Source organism: Zootoca vivipara, chromosome 6, assembly GCF_963506605.1.
Source record: "Zootoca vivipara chromosome 6, rZooViv1.1, whole genome shotgun sequence".
In the NCBI taxonomy this organism is placed as follows: Eukaryota; Metazoa; Chordata; class Lepidosauria; order Squamata; family Lacertidae; genus Zootoca; species Zootoca vivipara.
In genome coordinates this window covers 91,594,328-91,616,191 of record NC_083281.1, presented here as the reverse complement: position 1 = coordinate 91,616,191, position 21,864 = coordinate 91,594,328, and the positions used below count along the sequence as shown (strand labels likewise).

General features: G+C 45.7%; 2 protein-coding genes across 3 annotated transcripts in view; one reads left to right on the top strand and one right to left on the bottom strand.

The window, feature by feature from the left end:
- Nucleotides 1-2,030: 2,030 nt before the first annotated feature.
- On the bottom strand, nt 2,031-8,517 carry SFTPC (surfactant protein C). 2 transcript variants are annotated; one of them, XM_035118367.2, is made up of 5 exons: nt 8,360-8,517; nt 7,004-7,144; nt 5,652-5,789; nt 4,503-4,613; nt 2,031-3,026 (listed from the first exon to the last, which is right to left on the bottom strand). In XM_035118367.2, the coding sequence occupies exons 1-5, from the start codon at nt 8,411-8,413 to the stop codon at nt 2,892-2,894; spliced, it is 579 nt and encodes a 192-aa protein (XP_034974258.2). In that variant the 5' UTR covers nt 8,414-8,517; the 3' UTR covers nt 2,031-2,891. The 2 variants fall into 2 exon arrangements, with proteins under 2 accessions (XP_034974258.2, XP_034974257.2); XM_035118366.2 differs by having other exon boundaries at nt 8,318-8,488.
- A 5,443-nt stretch (nt 8,518-13,960) lies between these two features.
- The window catches only part of LGI3 (leucine rich repeat LGI family member 3), a 28,702-nt gene continuing 20,798 nt past the window's right edge, over nt 13,961-21,864 (top strand). Inside the window, exon 1 of the mRNA XM_035118359.2 lies at nt 13,961-14,487. Coding sequence (XP_034974250.2) covers nt 14,291-14,487 — 197 coding nt within the window. The 5' untranslated portion in view covers nt 13,961-14,290. The remainder of the gene's footprint in view (nt 14,488-21,864) is intronic.

Here is a 21,864-nt window from a genome sequence, read left to right as displayed (position 1 = left end):
ATGATGTTTCTTGTTGCTGACAAAAGGTGGATTATAAGTTCTTTGTGTTCTGAGTGAGCGTTGTTATCTTGAAAGATATTTAGTAAAACTAATTCTGGGGTAATTTCTAGCACTTGCTTAGTTATCTTAGCCAGACTGTATTTGAAAAGGGAGGTGTGAGCCCCTACAGTCCAAAGACAATTGGAGAGCTTTTCCCATTTCCTTCCTCCTTGCAGAGAAATATTTGAGGTCAATTTGGGAGAGACAAAATGGCTCCAGGATTGCTCTCCTGTACTATTCCAGACACATGGCTTATATACTTATGTATGTGTTTGCCTTGTACATTTATGAACATTTATTTAATATATATATATATAAGACCTTAGAATTCCTATATATAAGACCTTTCGAATTCCTATAACAGTGGGATATCAGCACTTTGTATGAGGTTAACTGTGGGTGAGCTGAAGGAAGGATAAGCATTCCGTATCATCAGTAATGCCTTTGTCCTACCTTTTTCCCTTGTCTGCAGCACAAAGTGAACTCTCCCTGTGCATTGGCAGAGCTCTGCTGTTATGAAAGATGCATTGCTAAACCGTTTGGTATGTGTTCATAGGAAAGATCTCATGTGATCTTCCAAACGGCAGCTGTTCTGTTTCAGGCCAGAATTGTAGGTGGAACTTGGATGCTTTGAAAGACTGGAAATAGCCGTCTTGACTGTTTCCTCTTATCTGAACAGTTTCCTAAATCATGGGGAGGAGAAGGCTAGTCTGTCGGCTGTGGGCCACAGTCTGTCCACGTTAGCAAGGGACCCTTGCACTAAGATTGTTAATCTATGGAACTCGCTCCCACAGGAAGCAGTGATAGCTGCTACCAACTTGGATGGCTAGTAGCCATCAATAGATCTTTCCTCCATGAATTTGTCCAGTCAAATGGGTGGCTATCACTGAATGAGTTCCATAGTTCAACTACGTGCTGCATAAAGAAATACTGTACTTATTTTTATACGTCTTGAATCCTCCGGCAAACTCACAGCAAACTCAAGGCCAGATCTTTTCTGGCATTATTAAGACATCCCCACCCCGCAACAGCTCAGATTTTGCCTTCCTGCACTTTATTGATGATTATAGATTTGACAAGCAGCGTTAAGAAAAAATGAAGCATAACCAGCAGACGACCAGTACAGAGTATACAATAAAAAGATGTGCATGGTTGATATCAGCATCTAGAAATGTTCAAGCAGAATTATTCTTATAACAATAGATTTTTTTTAAAAAAAAGGTTTTAGTACATAAAATGTGTTTCCTTCCCTTGTCTTGAATTCCCATCTGCTTAGGGCTAGGATATATGATGGGCAGTTGCAAATAACATGGTTAGCTACAGTACCTGCCTTTGCTCAAATCGCAGCTGGTGGTTTAAATGTCTGGATGCCCCCCCCCCATCTGAAAGCAAACTCACTCTCTCTGTACATGTTGGACTAACATCCTGCACATACTAAGTTGGCATGGAGAGAGTTATTACCCACAAGATTGCCTTGCCCACTGGACCACTTTGATTGACAGAACTGGCACTGATACATGTGCCACATAATACCTGTTCCACATTTGTACGAACTCTGTCTTTTATGTACGAACTCTGCCTACACTTTGGAATTCCCTGCCTATTGATACCAGGCGCACACATTCACTGTACTCTTTTTAGCACCTGCTAAAAATATTTAAGTTTTAGGCCAGCCTAACCCAGATATTTAGAAGGTTGATATGAGTTTTAATCTGCTTTTTTAGCCTGCTGTTATTTTAACTTTTCGTGGGGTTGCCATATTTCAAAAAGTGAAAATATGGACACAAAAGTTGTTGAGTCCCTGCCCCCCCCCCGGAATGTTGTTGAGATGGTTTGTTTTGTTTTGGGGTTTTTTTGCCCAAAGTTCTTGAGCTTTTTTTGTGTGAAATCACAATAAAAAGAATGTTTTTGAGCAATTTTAAAGGAAAATCGGCAATAACGACACTGCGAACATGGTTGTCATATGTCCGGATTTTCGCAGACTCCCCCCCCCCAATTTCCACCCAGAGACTGCTTCCGACAGCGGTATTCCCTGTATGTCGGCGAAATTTCGGACATATGGCAACCCTACTTTTGTAGGTCTTAAATTATTGTTGTTAATGTTTCTAATTGGTAATTTTTTGGTTTTATCTTTATTTTGGTAAACCGCTTTGAGGTTGTTGCTTTTTTTTTACGACCAAGCTGAGTACAAATTTTGTGAAATAAAATAATTAGGAAATACCATGCCAGAAGTGTGTGTGCAGGTAGGAGAACATGCACTCCAGCTTCCGCCTGTAGCCTGAGACCAGATGGGTCCAGCTAGCTCAGCTCAGCATGTTCTCGACCATCTGATTCCTCAACTCCAAGATTTCAGGCATAAGCCTTTCACCTTGGAGATATACCAGGGCTTGAACTTGGGACTTTCTGCATGCAAAGCATGGGCTCTGCCTTTGAACAATTGGCTCCCACTCCCATGAAATGGCTTAGTCTAGCAATGCTTCAATCCGTGTGTTTGCTGCATGTGGCTCTCTGTTCTGATAAAGTCGTGGCAATTGACCGAGAATGGACTTTATCCCCTGATGCCAAGACATTGGCAAAGGGGTGTTTCCAGATCTATCTATCTATCTATCATCTATCTATCTACTGTATCTATCTATTTGTTGTGATTCCTGCATTGTGGGGTGGGCGTGGGCTACATGAAACTTTGGGTCCCTTCAAATTCTGCAATTCTATGATCTCTACATAAAGGCTGAGGTTTCCCACAGGGTCATTTCAGGGATCTCTCTTGCAGAGCATCCCTGTTGCAGGAAGTTTGACTTTCGTTGCTGGTGTGCATGTTCTGTTGGGTCTTTGGTCTTCACTTCTCTCATCCTCTAAGCCCAGTAGATGGGGACGCTGCTACAGAGGATGTTGATGGTGGTACCCAGGATAGAACGGTCAGCCAGCGGCACTGGGAGCCCTTCTGTTCCCTCCTCGTTCTCTTTGAGGGATGACGCCGGAGGCCTGGGCTGCAAAAACAGATCTCTTTAATGGTACACCCTTGGCTACCTGTCATGGAGATTCCTACATTGCAGGTGGTTGGACCCTGGGGAACCCCACCCAACTCTACAATTGTATGTTTCTCTGAAATATAAAATTGCCCTGCAAACTTTGGCACAGCCTGACCGCTTCACACAGTCCCTCCAAATCCCTATGGGAAAGGCTCTGCATATGGTAGTTTTCTAGCGCAGGGGTTCCCAACAAAATTTTCTCGAGGACCCCTCATCGAGCCGCTATTGTGACAAGGACCCCCATTAATTCCTAATCCTAAAATTAAAAAGTGAGAGCCAAATTAAGAGTCTTTTTATATTTTATATTTATACGTTTTTTACAGTTACAACAGAGTACTCCATCAGTATACACTTAGTTTTAATTTTCAGTTCTTAATGAGATGAACCACTTTTTAACCAACGGTCCATTTTTAACTACGCGAACTGTAGCTTCTGTGAAAAACAACGCTTTGTTCACAAACACTACTGTTTTGCAAAGAGGCAGCGCGCGCCAGGGAGGAGGGAGGGGAATGGAGAAGACAGGGTACCTGCGCAGTAGCGCACAAATGAAGCCGACGTGCGCAAAGCATCTTGGGGAGGTGAGCGTTAGTAGAATGTGCGCGCTGCCTCTTTGCAAAACAGTAGTGTTTGTAAAGCGCCACCTAACGGCATACAGCAGAACTACTGCCTCTATCTAATTCTAGTTTTGCGCTAGACTCTGCTCATGCAGGAAGCGGCCAAAACAAAAAATCTGTTATCATACGAAATATATTTAATATATTTTTTATTCTAATAGCATCTTGTGGACCCTTCTGGCATAGCTCGCGGACCCCTGGGGGTCCCTGGACTACCTGTTGGGAACCACTGTTCTAGCAGCTTTAAAGATGTTCCTACAATCAGCAAGTGGGTGTGGATGGATTCCCTTCAGCTCTTGAGACTTGTTCACACATCCACTTGTCCTGTGTGCCTAGAAAGCACGGGTCCAAGTGGTTTTCCTGTTGCCCCACCCCTTTCCGAGGGAAAACCTGTGATAAATCGGAACAAATGGCAACCTAGGGGAAAATGGAATTGTCATTTGCTCCGACTGAGCACTAAAGAGCAGTTTTCCTGGATGGGGAGGGACATGGGACATGAGAAAGCAATGGTCTGTTGTCGTTCTGCCTTCATGTCCAGCCTGCAAACCAGTAGCAGTCAGCCTTAAGGACAGGGATCCCCATCTAGCCACTCTCAAAAGAAAACCACTACCCCAAACAGCAAATCACAATGTCCTTGGATTACTGCAGGCCAGAGTGTTATGTGTCCCAGGACTGGGTTTGTGGTTGTTTTGGAGGATGGTGGGACATTCAGTCAGCTACATGGTGTGAAGTGGTACAGCCCAGAAGCAATCTTCCCACATGATTTGCTCTTTCCATGCCTTGGAAGCTCTGAATGTAGAGTTAGGGCAATTATTCTAACCTGAATGTTCTGGAACACCTTGACAGCAGCATCCAGGCTCTGGATGTTTTCCTTCTTCATTCTGGTGATGTAGCAGGACTGTCCTGGCCAAGATCTGTAGCCAATCAGGAGCTGTTCAAAGGCAAAGGCTGTCAATTTAGCTCTGGTTCCTGTATTGCAGGAGGTATTTTATTGTGGGTATACTGTACATATTCTGGATCTCAGCAAGGTATATGTGCAAGGGCAACCTCACCTTCTCAGGGCTCTACCTCATTTCCCAGACCCCATGCCCCCCCCCAAAGCTTCTCTCCCTGTGCCTTCCTCTCTCTTGCATCTCCTGTTCACACACACTAGGTAAGCAAAGACTACGGCTGAGTCAAATGCCAAGGGTTTTGGTTTTCAGAGCAGAATGGGCCCTTTTGACAACACATTTTATTATCCCTTCCCACACCAAATAAATAAAAAGATATAAAAACATCAGAAGAGGCTGCTGGACCAGGCCAACGACCCATGTAGTCCAGCACCCTGTTCTCATGGCGGCCGACCGGATGTCCATAATGGGAAACCCAGAAGCAGGATTTGAACACAAGAACACTCTCCCCTCCAAGCAGCTGCTATTCAGAAGGATGCAGCACAGAGTCACCAAGACTAGTAGCCACCTCTCCTCCGTGAATTTGTCTAATCCTCTTTTAAAAGCCCATCCAACTTGGTGGCCCTCACTGCCTCTTGTGGCAGTGAGTTCCGCAGTTTAACTATGTGCTGTGTGGAGCAGTGCTTTCTTTTCTCTGTCCTGATGCTTCCAAATCAGAAGAAAATTCCTAGCCCATCCCAGTGTTGTCCCAGACCTTTCCCACTTTAAATGCAGGTTGTTGTTTTTCCCCTGATTTGGACTTTTCAAGGATGAAAATCCCCACAGTTAAGCAGGGGAAAGTCCAGGACATAAACTTTCATAGTCTCGAGTTAGTTTTAAGCTGACACAATATTTGCTGTCCTTTGTGCCTAAGAAAACCAACGGATCCAGCCAGCCCCACTGGGACTCGCCTCTGACTTGCTCCCTTGTCAGGATGGATGTTATGAGTTCTAAAAGGAACCTGCCAGGTGGACAAGCAGGCCTTGGGCAAAGCTGCATGACTCCTTTGGAAACTAGGAACCAGCTTCAGCAAATCTTACGTTGCTGTAGTCATACACCACGGTGGCCGAAGAATTGACCCTGCTGACATGGAAGGTGGCCAGTCTCTCCTTCCTGCTCATGGAAAGATGCTGTGGGGAGCCCTCCCCATCCAGGCCTTGGATGGTCATTTGTAGGACCTAGACGTTGAAAAGGAGACCATGTTGAGTGACAAAGAGTAAAGGGAACGAGACGTATGAACTGGAGCATTTAACTTGGGTGCATTTAGCTTTACACGCTTTGCAAATACAGTATAAATGAATATGATATAAATATAAATGAATGAATGAATAAAGGAGGTGGAAAAGGGACTGGGCAATCCTACCCAGTTTTGGCTTTATGCGCTGTCCCAAGAACTGCTTCTTAGCACTCAGTCGGAGCAAGCAACAATTCAGGTTTTTCCCGGATTGACGTTTGCACCAATTTAGAGCTAAAGTATGGGTTTTCCCTGGGAAAGGAATGGAGCAAGGGGAGGACAGTTTGGACCCATACCTAGATAGTGTGGGTCAAGTGGAAACCACTCAGACCCAAGCTTTCCAGGCACAATGCAAGCGGACATGTATACGGGCCTCGAGAGTTGCCAGTACTATGAAAACAAACAACTACCATCATTTTGGGAAGAAGACAGAGGAGTGGGAACCTTTGACCCTCCAGGTATGGTGGGACTGCTCACCCAGCAGGACTGGGAACAAATAGCCAAGGGTGGTGGAAATGGGAGTCCAGCAAGATCTGGAGCGCTAAAGGTTAGCCCGTTGTTTAGCAGAGTCTTCCCACTTGGAATTTGCTTCTGCTTAGGGCAGGCATGTCCAAAGTCCGTTTTGGGGTCCTAATCTGGCCTGCCGGTCAGTTTAATCTGCCCCTTGTGTTTATTTCCTGGGGTAAAATCCTAAAGAAACCTCAACAACTTCAATCCTAAGAAAAGCCAAAATAATTTAAAAAGCTCAACTTCAATACTAAAAAAAGGCCAACACTTTGATCGGCCCTTCACTTCATCAACTCTGGCCCTCTTTGAAAAAAGTTTGGACAGCCCAGGCTTAGGGAAACCTCAGTGCTCAACAAGGTTAAGTGCACAGGTTTTTATCCCAGTTCTCTTCAATCTTTGCAGGTGAAGGACCCACCTTTAGCCCCAACAGGCATTTGAGGAATTACTAGCTGTGGCACTTCTTGAGGTAACCCACAGCAGACTTTGGGAGGTGGTGGACCCTCATTCGCTTGACGTTTTAAAGCAGAAGTTGGATGGCCATCTGTCTTGGATGCTTTAGCTGTGATCCCTGCATTGCAGGGGGTTGGACTAGATGACCCCGTGAAGTCCCACCCAACTCCAGAATTCTGTGATTCATCATGTTGTACTTACAGTCTCCGTGTGCTTCTCCGTGATACTCAGACCCATCAGCCCAAAAGCCAGAACAACCAAAACGATCACCACCACCACCACAACCACGATCAAGAGCTTCTTGCAAGGCAGTCCGGGGAGCCGGGGGGAGGCCATGTAATCCTGCAGAACCAGAAAAGATGCTCATTGTGGTGCATTTTGACCCAGACAGAATGACTGGACAGAGGCACATATACAAGTTCTCATGGAAGGAGTAAACGTCAGCACATAAAAAGAGCCGACTGGATCAGGCCAATGGCCCATCTAGTCCAGCAAACTCTTCTCACAGTGGCCAACCAGATGCCCGTGGGAAAGCAGCAAGCAGGATTCCTGCACTCTCCCTCCCTGTAGTTTCCAGCTACTGGTATGCAGAAGCATTGCCTCCTCTGACTGCCTAGTAGCCATCGACAGCCTTCTCCTCCCCCATGAATTTGTCTCAACCTCTTTCAAAGCCATCCAAGTTGGTGGCCATCCTTGCCTCCTGTGGGAGGGAGTTCCATAGATTAACTCTGCACTGTCTCTGGACTGCACCGCTTCAGATTACCGGTAGGGGCTCATAGGACGGAGTATTCCTCCATACAGCAAACAAAATCCCTGTGCATAAAAAACCCAGCCTGTTAGAGAAAAGGATAGACTTTGACCCTTGCAGGCTAGCTTTCTATGTGCAGGAGTCCCTGTATAGAGGAAGGTTCCTTCATGTGACACCCCGCCCCATGCAACTTAAAGTGGGGCACGCAGACCCAGGTTTGCCACCTTAGTAAGAGCTGAGGCACTGAGGAAATAGGAACCAAAATGTATATACTATATAGTTAGAGGGAAGCACACTGAAGGACAAAGCCATCTGATGCAACCACAACTCCTATTCATCTATCCATCCATTCATTCATAATCCAGTGTGTGGGTGGTTTTAGTGTTAGGCCTGCCGTCTCGTGAGGCAGATTTTGGGCACCATGAATGGCAGCAGCAGCGTGGGAGGCAGGCAGCTCAGTCTGGCCTATTGAATCATATACCATAACTGTAGAGCTGGGAAAGGACCCCAAGGGCCTTTGAATCCAGCCCCCTGCAAAGCAGAATCTATAGGACAGAGTCCAGTGGGAAGTTCTCCAGCACAAGCCCCTTGGAGTGGAGAGCAGGGAGGAGAACATCCCAGGGGACCACCTTGCCCCAAACAAGTGAAGGGGAGATGGCAGTGTGTGCCGCTATAATTCCCCCAGTTCCAAATGCTGTGGGCCATCCCTGGGCATCCCTCTCTCTCCAGCTCAGCCCTCCTTGCCCAGGCTGGGCTCCACACCATACCTGCAGGAGCAGGAACTCAGTCCCAGGTGGAGAAAGACTCACCGGGGGTGCCTCCATCATCAGGGCATCCTTGCTACTTTTGCTGTTGTTCTCCATCTCATGCGATGAGTCTCCTGGCTAGCTTTCAGCTGTCCCCGTTGATCCTGGTTGTTTCCAGGCACGAGAGAGGACGGCTCCATTTATATAGGGTTCCTGGCACCAAAGCACTGAAGGTGACTTGCTGTGCGTCCTCTACCAGCTAGGAGGCACTTGTTCTCACCAAGTTCTTTCAAAAGAAACAAAGTACACCTAAGTGGCCCTTGGCATCACTTGTCAGTCAAGAGACCCTCTCTGGAGATTTGTCCACAGGCACAGAGGCCTCTTAGCAGCCTCTTGTCCTTCAGAAAGTCAGCTTGTTCTGACGCCAGGAGGGTCCAAGTGTGGCTCATTAAAGGACCCTCTTTGCCTCTCCATCAGTTGTTTCAGAAGGTTCTCGGGACTTTCAAAGCAAGAACGCGGGAACTTCCTTCTTTCTTTGATGGCGCGGCTGAATTTGGCAATACTGTGTACCGTTCTGGCCCCCTCACCTCAGGGAGGGCATTGTAGAGCTGGGAAAGGTTCAGAAAAGGGCAACCAAAATGATCGAGTGGGGGCAGCGACTCCCAGTGGAGGACTTGGGGCTTTCAAATTTCAGTGGTGCCCTGTGCTATGACATCATTTGTCCGTCCATCTCCTGCCCTTACCTTCTGTTCCAAGTCATTGTTGTGGTGCATTTGCAACTTTTCAGTCTTCTTATAATCATAGAGTTGGAAGGGACCCAGCTCTATTCAGGACAGATATAAGAAAGTCATCCATGCAGCATGTAGTAGTTCAACCGTGGAACTTGCCCCACAGGAGGCAGTGATACCCACCAACCAATATTGCTTTAAAAGAGGATTAAGCAAATTCATGGAGGAGAGGGCTATCGATGGCTGCTAGCCAGGATGGCTGTGCTATGCCTCCACAGTTGGAGGCTGCGATGCTTCTGAATGCCAGTCACTGGAAACCACAGGAGGGGAGAGGGATCTTGTGCTTGAATCCTGCTTCTGGGCTTCCCATTGGGGCATCTGGGTGGCCACTGTGAGAACAGGGCGCTGGACTTCATGGGCCATTGGTTTGATCTAGCAGGCTCCTCTAATGTTGTTGATGCCTTAACAATGCATGTACCTTGGAAGTTGAACAGAATCCGTTCCAGAAGTCCATTCGACTTCCAAAACATTCAGAAACCAAAGCGCAGCTTCGGCTTGGCTGCAGGACGCTCCCGCAGCCAATCAGAAGCCCCATCGGGCATTCGGGTTCCAATGAACATTAACAAACTAGAATACTCACTTCCGGGTTTGCAGCTTTCGGGAGCCAAAATGTCCAAGTACCAAGGCGTTTGGGATCCGGAGTATGACTGTATTGGAAGAAGCAGTGCTGCATGTGTTTTTAACGGTCTCTTCTCTGGGAGAAATGAACCCAGTTCCTTCCACCTGTCTTCGTAGGAATGCTTCGCCCCTGCTTAGCTGTGCTGTCTTAGAGCAAGGATGGTGACATCTCCACATGACTCACTGTGGCTCAGCTCTGAAGCGGACTCTCGGTCCAGTGCAAAGTCTGCCTCCACCCTCAGCCATGAAGCAGAATCATTGGGTATCACTAATACTTTCAGCCTAACCTACCCCACAGGGGTCTTTGTAGATAAAATAGGAGAAGCTGATATATGATGTCCTAAGCTTTTTTTGGGGGGGGGACACTCCTGTTTGCAGGATGAGCACCTCTCCTCTCATCTGCTGGGTAGGAAGATCATAGTAGGCCTCCCCGTCCCCACATACTCATCAAAGCCCCCCTCCTCTGTTACATATATACCACACGAATGATTTTGCTACTTGCAAGACTCTCTGGCCAAAGGGCCTGTACATGCAGTGGGGATGACTGCGAAACTATTGTCTGGTCTGGACAGACTGATGTCCAGACTCCATGCCCCATCCAACTTGAGACCTGATGCGTGCTGAGCCTCTCTGCCAAAGAGGATGCTCCAGGCAGTCACTTTTCTTCTTCTGTGTGGGCCTTGCCCACCCCCAGGGTGGGGTGGGGGGGAGACCCGTGGATGTCTCGACCCTGCTCCCAGCTGCTCAGAAGGCCTCACAAACATCAGGCCATCTTCTGCTCTCACACTTTGCCCTTTGTTGTCTGGGACAGAGCTGTGCCTGGAACGAGAGATGTTTGTGAACCTCCAGCTGCACACGGGCAGCTCAGCTCATGTGCCATCAAGGAGCTGACAGCAACTTTAATGACAGGCAGGGTGGAGGGTGGGATGAAAGTGCTGAGGCAAGTGATGAGGATGAAAGTGATCAGGGTTGCCAATGGGGAGGGAGGGGGGCAGTTCAGAGAGATGCAGAGCGGATAAATATCCCTTGTGGTGTTGATGCCTGCCAAGGTTGTTGTTGTTGTTGTTGTTGTTGTTAATATATTTTTTTAAATAAAATGTGGCTTTTAATAGGCAACTCTTCTTGTACATAGCCCGATCCCTCGAGAATCTCTCATAATTTTTAATGTGTGCTACAAGGATGCTTTGAAAGTTGTTGTTAATATTATTATTATTTGTCATTCGATGATAATAGTAAAAATGCCATCACCAAAAGAGAGGACAGAACAGGCAACAAATTTGCATATCTTTTTATGTCGTAACATTTATACACCCTCAAAGCAGTTTACAGAAAAGATAAAACATTATCAATTAGAACAGGCATAGGCAAACCAGGCCCTCCAGATGTTTTGGGACTACAACTCCCATCATACCTAGCTAAGAGGACCAGTGGTCAGGGATGATGGGAGTTGTAGTCCCAGAACTTCTGGAGGGCTGAGTTTCCCTATGTCTGAATTAGAAGAAGAAAAAGATTTAAAAATCATCAATAAGAAGAATTGGCAGCAATAATTTAAGACTTTTGAACAGTTAAAATAGCAATAGACTAAAAACAGATTTAAATTCGCATCAACCTTCTTAATAACTGGGCAGGCTTGTGTAAACAAAAATGTTTTTAGCAGGTGCCAAAAAGAGTGCAGTGAAGGTGTCTGCCTGATAGTGGCCACACTAAAAGATTGTGTTATTACAGGTGTTATGTGGCACTTGCAACTTAGCCTGCATAGGATTGCATTGTAAATATACTAAACATTAATATCCAATGTCTGTGAACCACCCTGAGGCCCCCTGTGTATAGTGTGGTATAATAATAATAATAATAATAATAATAATATATTTGTAGCCCACCCATCTGGCTGGGTTTCCCCAGCCACTCTGGGCAGCTTCCAACCAAAATTTAAAATACCGGTACACATTTAAAACTTCCCTGAACAGGGCTGCCTTCAGATGTCTTCTAAATGTCAGGTAGTTATTTATCTCTTGACATCTGATGGGAGGGCATTCCACAGGGTGGGTACCACTACCAGGAAGGCCCCCTGTCTGGTTCCCTGTAACTTGGCTTCTCGCAGCGAGGGAACTGCCAGAAGGCTCTGGACCTCAGTGTCCAGGCAGAACAATGGGGGTGTAGACGCTCCTTCAGGTATACTGGACCGAGGCCATTTAGGGCTTTAAAGGTCAGCACCAACACTTTGAATTGTGCTCAGAAACTTATTCTTAGACATAGTTTTAGTAGAAGTGAAATCGTATGCATGTCAGCTTGGAAGTAAGTTCTACTGACCCACAAGTAAATTTGTTTTTATAGAAAAACCTACCTGTGACCCATCATGAAATGATAACACATGCTGATTTCTATAGCAAGAATTTTGTGTACTGAAGTAGAGAATAAACAGGGCATCAAGTGTCAAAGAGTGAGAAAACAAGTTATGTGAATATGCAGTTCTTGCTCAATGAGTGCATTCTATTTGAGCTATCCAGAAAGACCAAATATCTCATTTTTTGAAAAAGTGGCTCAGCAGCACTCAGGCAACTGCCTTCTGTCTTGAGTTCAAATCCAGAATCAATGATTGGCAGGGTTGCACTAAACCACAATTCAAAGAGCTGTAACTCAGGCTCCCCTCCTTGCAATGGAACCAAAAATCCCACTGCTCAACTATAGGCAGTGTGGCATAGTGGTTAGAACGTTGGACTAGGATGTGGGAAACAGAGATCAAATCTCCCCAGCTGGCAATGAAGATCATTGGGTGACCTTGGGGGTCAGGCACTGCCTCTCAGCCTAACCTACTTGACATGGTTGTTGTGGGGATTAAACGAGGAAGACGGGAGGATCGTGCACACCCACTTGAGTTCTTGGAGAAAAAAGGGGAGATATAAATATAAACATCAAGAAGAACTTTGACAGAAAGAGCTGTTTAACAGTGAAATAGACTCCCTTTAGAGGTTGTGGATTCTCCTCCAAGGTGGCATTTAAGCAGAGGCTGGATGACTGTCTGTCAGCCAGAGATGCTTTAGTTGAGATTCCTGCATTGCAGGGGGTTGGACTAGAGGACCCTTGGGGTCCATTCCAACTCTACAGTTCTATGATTCTATGCATTGCTTTTTTCTGGGGGGATGCAGGAGTACGCATACCCCTAAACATTTTGTGGAGGCAGTGGGAGATTTTACTTTCTTGGGTTCCATGATCACTGCAGATGGTGACAGCAGTCACGAAATTAAAAGACGACTGCTTCTTGGGAGAAAAGCAATGACAAACCTAGACAGCATCTTAAGAAGCAGAGACATCACCTTGCCAACGAAGGTCCATAGAGTTAAAGCTATGGTTTTCCTAGTAGTGATGCATGGAAGTGAGAGCTGGACCATAAAGAAGGCTGATCGCCGAAGAATTGATGCTTTTGAATTATGGTGCTGGAGGAGACTCTTGAGAGTCCCATGGACTGCAAGAAGATCAAACCTATCCATTCTGAAGGAAATCAGCCCTGAGTGCTTACTGGAAGGAGAGACCCTGAAACTGAGGCTCCAATACTTTGGCCACCTCATGAGAAGAGAAGACTCCATGGAAACGACCCTGATGTTGGGAAAGATTGAGGGCACAAGGAGAAGGGGACGACAGAGGACGAGGTGGTTGGACAGTGTTCTCGAAGCCACCAACATGAGTCTGACCAAACTGCGGGAGGCAGTGCAAGACAGGAGGGCCTGGCGTGCTCTGGTCCATGGGGTCACGAAGAGTCCGACACAACTAAACGACTAAACAACAACAACATTTCAATATGAGTAGGAAAATGAGAGTACCCCTAAACTTTTTTTTCTGGGGGAAAAGCATTGATTCTATGAAATGCAATCAACAAAAACAAAGCTCTTGAGCTCTCTCTCAGCAACCCCAGAGGATCCTGAGGTCCGCACCTCCAACCCCACTCTGCTTCACCCCGAAAAGCACCCCAACCAAGTGCCGGTTTGACAGCTTGCACGGTCAGGCGTGCCGAGATGCTCGCCACCTTTCTTCAGCCTCTTTCCCCAAGGCCCTTCTCCCTCTCTCCTGGATTGAGGAGTCTTCCCCGGCCGCGGAAGGTGGACAGCTCCTTTCAGCTGCTGCTGCTGCGCTCTGTTGCCACGTGCAGCCGACCTTTTGTTCCATGATCCGCCCGACCCCCCCCCCCCCGCCCTGCCGCCGCGACAACCCCCAGGCTGAGGCTGCATCCAGTCAGCGGTGCTCTCATTCACCCACCCTCCCCACCGGTGATCACTCCAGAACTTGGTGCTTTCGTGCTGTGCGCCCCCCTCCTTCACGCCTGGCGGAGGAGCGCAGCTTTCTGCAGGGATGAGATAGCTCCCAGCAGCCTGCAACAGCAGCAGCAGCAGCAGCAGCAGCAGCAGCAGCCTGCAAACACAGAGAAGAGGAACCAGAAGCTGTAGAGGAAGACGAGGAGGAAGGAGGAGGCGAGCGGAGCTCTCTGGGCTTGCTCCTGCATCATCTTCCTCAGCTGCTGCTGCAGCAAACGCCGCTTCTCCCTGGGGAGAGCTTCCCCAGCCTTGGAGAGCTGGTTCTCCCCCAGGAAAAGGCCATGGCAGAGCTGCAGAGGCTGGGGCAGCTTCTCCTCCTCTTCCTCCTGGGCCTGGCCTGCCTCTGGCTGCCCACCACCTGCCGGAAAGCCCCCAGGCCTCCCCCCTGCCCGCCCAGCTGCTCTTGCACCAGAGACACAGCTTTCTGCGTGGACTCCAAAGCCATCCCCAAGAGCCTGCCTCGGGATGTCATTTCGCTGTAAGTGGATGCAGATTGGGGAGGGGGCACATCTGTCTCTTGGTGGGTGGGTGGGTGGGTGGGTGGCTGCTATGCAGTAGGTGTTCAGGAGCATGTGGAGATGGTGTCCCCAGGTGGAACAGGGCCGGTTGGTGTCCAAGAGACAGGTGGGAGGGATGAGGGATCAGACGTGAGGGCTTAGATTGTCTGGGTGAGCACAGACAGCATTGGGAGCAAAGGTCTGCATGTTCTCATGGAGCATCTTCAGACTGGTCTCCTGTGAAAGTCCATTTCCAGATGTTGCATCCCAGCTGGGAAATGGCTCGTTTGCTCCTCGAGAAAGAGGGGGTTCTATAGATGATGATGATTAATTACATGCATGCCCCACCTCTGCTAAAGGAGCTGAAGGTGGCATACATAAGTCTCATCCTCCTCATTTTATCCTCACAACAACCCTGTAAGGTAGGCTAGGCCGAGAGGGAGTGACTGGCCCGAGGGCTTCGTGTCCAAGTGGCAATTCGAATCCTGGTCTCCCAGGTCCCCTAGTCCAACACTCTAACTGCCATGTCACACCGGCTAAAGACGGCTTCTTTCAGGTGAAAAGACCAGCTGGGCTACATGATCCTTAAGGGCAGCTCTACATGCAAATGCAAGGCAGTGGCTGCGTTGGTTTATAGAGCCAAACCTCTTGGTTGCTTCTTGACACTTGCTTGGCTCTTCTGCCTTTAATAACGTGAAGCTGAATTGGTTATATCATAAACCTCGAGATGATATAGAAGTTCTCTCTGTGGTGTTGAGATCTGTAAAAGCTCAACCAGGCATTTTGTTGCAGTGATCAAGTGGGGATTATGAATAATTTTCTCCATCATAGCCATATTCCGGAGTGAGTGGTAAGTGTAAGATTTTAGGCTGTTTTCCACCGAGTTGCAATTACTATTTGAGCTGCAAAGATCAGGCAAAAGACCAATTCTTTTGACAATATATATACACTGGTATCGTCAAAAATATCCAGTAACATTCATTTTGGACAGCAAACAAGAGGGTTTTTAAAATAATATTTATCAATTATGTCAAAATTAAATTCTAAAAATTCTCAGACCAGCTTACAATTCCACCATAAATTATAGTATGTACCAAATACATACAGGGTCTTCCCTCCCCCTCCCCCTCCCCGCATCTCCTAATTTCTTACCAGCGTGCAATAACATAATGCATGTGCAGTGAAAAGTTGGAGCCGTGTGAGCTTGCAGCATGCTTATTAAGCACTGGCATAAATAAACCAAATTCAGCATCCCACAAATCGTGATTTTCCTTTCCCTTTTAAAATAAAATAGGTAAGTTTCCAGCCAACATAATTGTGTAAGTGGGAAACTCAGAAAAAAAAGATGTGTGCACAGCCACTCTGTGGTGCAATGATGTGAGCAAGCAGGGTGCTTGCATGCCATAAATACAACTGAATATCCATATTAAATGTCAGCTGGGTGGAATTGGTGCAGCGCTCGCTCTTGCATCGCTCCTTTGTTGCACAGGGACAATTCAAACATTAATGCGCATCACTGGATTGCTCTGTACTTTAAAGCAAAAATCCGGAAAACCAGATTGTTTGGGGACATGGGAGGGGCATCTTAATCACCGTTCGTTTGTAGGCCACTTTCCCATAGTTAAAACCTTGCTCCAGGCAGTTTACAACATCAAAAGATTCGCATAATTACAAAAATAAAACCTAGGTAGTCGCAACCAATAAATGAAAACATGCTAAAACGTATGCAACAGAATTAAACAATCCCCACATGTCATAAAGGTAAAGGGTAAAGGGGCCCCTGACCATCAGGTCCAGTCGTGTCTGACTCTGGGGTTGCGGCGCTCATCTCGCTCTATAGGCCGAGGGAGCCAGCATTTGTCTGCAGACAGCTTCCAGGTCATGTGGCCAGCATGACAAAGCTGCTTCTGGCAAACCAGAGCAGCGCGCGGAAACGCCATTTACCTTTCTGCCGGAGCGGTCCCTACTTATCTACTTGCACTTTGATGTGCTTTCGAACTGCTAGGTGGGCAGTCATAATGTCATAATAAGATACAAAAAATAAATAATGTTTTTAAATATATACAGAATTATAATCATAGTGTGGCAACTTTGCCAGTGCTTGAATGATTTCTGTGTAAATGTATGAAGTAAAATAAGACAAAAGGTTTAGTGAAAAAGACTTTGGGGTTTATGATGAACATAACTGAATTATGAAATTTATTTTAGTACAAATAGATTTCTAAAAAAGTAAATGTACAGTATTGGGTACAGTAAATACATTGGGTGTAGATGGGAAGTCACGTATTGTCAGGGGACCATCGGGGTCAGCAGGGACCCCAAGGGATTGGTGGAACAGGAGCAGTGGGGAAGATCAGAAGTGTGGGACCTGAGCGCTGCAGAGGGAGAAGTGTCAGAAACCAGAGAATCTGCCCAACAGTTTAGCAGTTCTTGAGGGGGGGAAGCAACGTTCCCACCCCTCCACCCCAGGAGCGCAGGGGGGACAAACGTAGGGAGCAAAGGCGGAAGCTGAGGGCTCCCAGGTTCCTTTCGTGCTGGCACCAATCTAGACGCCTGCCACTTCCGGATTCTGATTCGGACTAAGACAGTCAGGGACTTTTTAGCTCTGTCGTGCGCATATGTATATAATAAAACTCTGTAAAAACCAGCTACGGAGTTTGAAGCCTCTTACTCGGAGTTTGAAGCCAACAAGCGCCCTTACACGTATAAAGATATGAAATGCAGAATAACAGAATGGAAGATGATTGATACTATAGTGAACCGAAAAATTATCCACTGTTTTTCCTTTTCTGGTCTTTACCACCCCGCGCCGCCCCGCCCCCCCGGATTTGTAATGCTAATTTTACGTTATGTATCTTTTTGTATGCATCAAATAAAGGGAAATGAGTGGGGGGGGGAGAGACAAAAGATTAATATCGATAGCAGCAAAATTAAGCACCTCCAAAATTTAATCTTGAGCCCAACAAATACTCCCAAACAATGTCCCACCACAAGAATCTGTAGGGATCCTGAGAAGCAGGTCTTGTGTGACGCACAGCGCAGTATGGCTTTGTTGCGTCACCTGCTACAAACCTGTAGTTTAATCTGGAGCCACCAAAATGGGAGCCCCTGCAGCTAAACTAGATGGGGATGGAGCCGAGCATGGTGGCAGTGGGATCAGTGCTGCCTTGGCACAGTAGAGCCAGCCTGGCATTTCTATACTGTTGCAAATTAACAGGCTGAACAGTTGCTCAGAAGGCTTGTTTTCCAGACCTTCAGCAGCAGAACCATGTATTGCAAGTGAGATTATAAATGAGGAGCCTCTACAACTATCCACAGTGTGTTTCAATTTAGACCTCCAAATCTCCCATACAATTAACTGCTCTTTGGTCCAATTCCTTCATCCTAATCTTTCTTGCTGCCAATGCAAACAAGACCACTTTATGTCACTGCAGTATTAGAGTCACAACAGCCACAGAACCCTCTCTGCCAAGGAGAGACTTTCTTTCTTTCTTTCTTTCTTTCTTTCTTTCTTTCTTTCTTTCTTTCTTTCTTTCTTTCTTTCTTTCTTTCTTTCTAGATTTTTATTTTCCGTTCTCAGTTTAACAACAATAGTCATCCTTTACATTTATATTCCTCATTTTGGCTTCCTTCCTCTCCTTCTCTGGTTGCAAAATAAATTTATTTAATTGAACTGCACCTCCCCCTTAATCTCTCTTTTTTTAAAAGTTCTATCTAAGCAGCCCCCCTCCAAGATCACCTGTTAACTGCTTGATTTTAAATTAGTCCTGCTAATGTGTTTAGTTGTTTACAATGATTCTTCAAATAATCTACATAGCTTCCCCATTCTTTAATAAAGACACTTTCTTCTTGGTTTCTTATTCTTCCCATCAGTTTTGCCATTTCTGTGTACAGTATTCCATTACTTTTGCTTGCCATTCTTCCTTGGTTGGGACAATATCTTCCTCCCATTTCTGCACATAAAGCATCTGGCAGCTGTGGTTGCATACATAAATAGATTCTTCTGGTCTTTCGCTATAACATGTCCTATTATCCTTAAAAGGCTACTAGTTTTTTTTAGTAAAAGTTACCTTCAACCTTTTTTTTCAATTCATTTAAAATCGTTTCCCAGAAGTCTTTTACTATCTTACAAGACCACCACATATGATGGAATGTACCCTTTTTCTCTTTACATTTCCGGCATGTGTCTGATTTCGAATTTTACATTTTGGCCAATTTACTAGGGGTAGAGACTGCTTTCTTGAACAAAGGGGATTTAGAAAAGATCTCCTAGGTTCTGTGTATATAGGTTCTGTGCAATATAACAAATAATGAAGTATGTGGTTGCCCACAAATATGAAATCTTATAACGCCCTTCCAGCCTGTTGAGGGCATTGCTTAGAAACACAGCTCAATAAAGGCAGATCTTAATGGACCAGGTAAGAGTTTAGACAAATAAATGGCTCTAAAATGCGGGAACCACAGAGAACATTTGGAAGATTTAATCTCTTGTAGTTCCCATCCGGATTCTGTCCAGTAGAGCCAATGCTTTAGTGGACTCTTGTCCATATTCAAAAACTTGTTTGATTCATGGACACAATAGTAATCCAGGGTATATTGAATGTTTGATTTCCACCCGAGCTGTTCCCCATACAGCACAGGTCTGGAAAATCTCACAGGGTCAGGAAGTAAGTCTTTTCAGATAGTTGAATTGGACGCAGTCTTGCTCTTATCATTGTCCATCTGGCTTCTGTGTGTAGTTGTTCTACTGGGTAAGGAGATTTATATCCTAAGAAATTGATTTTGAACTGTTTCTAACCCGTTAACAGAGTTCACATCATCGCCCCAAATTTCAGCTCCATATCACTTTGCTACCAAAAATTTTCAATATCGGATGAAACAACTGTCCATGCTCCGTAAAATAAAACTTTATCGGTGTCCCTATAGTTTTCTGTGCTTTGGATTTCACCTCTTTGATATGCTGCTTCAAAGACAATGATTCACTAAAAAGGACTCTGAGATATCTGAAAGAGCGAGTTTGCTCTAAATCACGATGATCCAAACTCCATTTATATCGAGGGCTGCGTTTTCCAAAAAATCGTGATTTTAGTCTTGGAATAGTGTGTTGAGCAGCTTTCCTTTTTACAGTATGAGCTAAAAGCCGCCAATACATTTTTAACACCCAGGTGAAAGAGTTTGAAAGGAACTCTATGTTGTCTTCATAGACAAAACACCTTCCTGGACACCATTTCAAAGCCCGTTAATTGCTTTAAATCAATCTTTTCATTAGTGCTAAAATTCTTCTCTGCCTATAGTACCACTGATATAGCACTCTAAAACTATAGCGCTGGTTTTAAATATGAAAGGAACAGCTCCTTCCATCAGCACTGTTTTAGACGTGATTTTCTGGTTTGATTTGGTTTTGTGCTAATTAAACACTTTTTAATCTGTGTTGTGTTTTGACATTTCATAGGTAGCCACAGGCAACCACGCTAGAATGCTTAGTGCTAAATAAATAATAGAGGTTTTTATTTACTTATTTATAATCTGAGGATCACTTAGAGCTCCCCACCTCTACCCTACTAACCCAGTTGCATCTTCCTCTCACATCTACTGGTGTGGAAGTGCAGAATCCCCGAAGGTGTGGAAAGTCAATTGAAATTCCACTTACAGCTTGAAACGGGAGAGCAATAATTTATTACACTGGCCACAGCCAGCTGTCTGGAACAAACCTCAGAAGCACGATATCAACGTGCTTGCCTGCTTCACGTGGTGAGCACACTCAGGTGTGTAAAACTGGTGGTGTGGATCTATGCATGTGTGTACAAAAATATTATTATTTATTATTTATTATTATTATTATTATTATTATTTATTTATTTATTTATTTATTTATACCCCGCCCATCTGGATGGGTTTCCCCCGCCACTCCACTCCAACAAATACCAAAATACATTAAAATATCACAGATTAAAAACTTCCCTAAACAGGGCTGCCTTTAGGTGTTTTCTAAATGTCAGGTAGTTGTTCATCTCCCTGACCTCCGATGGAAGGGCGTTCCACAGGGCGGGCGCCACTACCGAGAAGGCCCTCTGCCTGGTTCCCTGTAGCTTTGCTTCTTGCAGTGAGAAATGGGGCATTTGACCCGGCTTGTGGGGTTGAATGGAGTTTGTGCGAGTGTGCAAGACTGCCTTCCTCAGCCTGGTTCCCCACCAGATGTTTTGCACCACAACTCCCATCAGCCCCAGTTTGCAGGAGCCGGCTCCTATCGGTGCCAGCATCATGCAGCTTGTGCTGGTTGAGGCTGATGTGTACTGTAGTCCAAAACATCTGGAAGGCACCAGGCAAGGGAAGGCTGATATAAGAGACAGAACCAGGACTCATAGGGCGCTCTACTCCAACTCCAAGGCAGGAATCACGGCTAAAGAATCCCTGGCAGGTGGCCATCCAATGTGGAGCCAGGATCTCTTTTATTGTCATTTGGATCTGTTGGTTGGGGTCCTCCCCTCTGGAGCAGCAGGATACAAGCTGGCTCCATCTTCCATGGGACAACTCTTAGGATATTTGAAGATGCCTCTCATGTCACCTGTCAGTCATCTGCCCTTCAGTCTAAAGAGAGAAATCTCTGTAGCTACCCAATATTCGTCAGAAAGCTGGCTGGGAGTGAATGCGGAAGGGTGTGACACCAGAGGGGGGGAAACCAGGGATCTGCAGGTCTAAGAGAAATCAGTAAATATTTTGCCTTTGCAGAATTTTAGAGCCTGGAAGGGAAGAAAAGAGTCTTGCCTTTCCCCCTTGGGGCTCCTGAGGTGCCAGGAGATTTCACTCTCAAGAGGTACTATTAGTGTATATAAAGTGTATATAAAGTGTATATAAAGCCCTTAACAACTTTGGACCAGTTTACCTATGAGATTGTGTCCCCACTCGAACTGTTTCTGGCAGCAAAATTGACACTGTTGCAGGTGCCTCCTAATACTCCTTCCACTTTTTAAAGAACTTGACCTTTTAGGGTAGTAGCACCTACACTTTGGAACTCCCCGCCTATTGATATCAGGCAGGAGCCTTCACTGTACTCTTTTTGGTGCTTTGGCAAAAAACATTTGTGTTTAAGCAAGCAACACTATCCAGGTGTTTAGAAAGTTGGAGCAAGTCTGATCTGCTTTTAGTCTAACTAAACTAAACTAAACTGAACTGAAACAAAAAATAAATAAATAAATTCCTTCCACTAGCACCTTAGAGACCAACTGTGTTTGTCATTGGTATGAGCTTTCGTGTGCATGCACACAAAATACCTCAGGTATCTGAAGAAGTGTGTATGCACATGAAAGCTCATACCAATGACAAACTTAGTTGGTCTCTAAGGTGCTACTGGAAGGAAT

Coding starts and splice junctions, on each gene's coding strand:
- SFTPC (XM_035118366.2), bottom strand. CDS start 8,413: ATGGAGAACAACAGCAAAAGTAGCAAGGATGCCCTGATGATGGAGGCA. Junction 5,790..7,003: donor CGGAGAAGCACACGGAGACT/GTAAGTACAACA, acceptor TTCAACGTCTAG/GTCCTACAAATGACCATCCA. Junction 3,027..4,502: donor AGGTGTTCCAGAACATTCAG/GTTAGAATAATT, acceptor CTGTTTTTGCAG/CCCAGGCCTCCGGCGTCATC.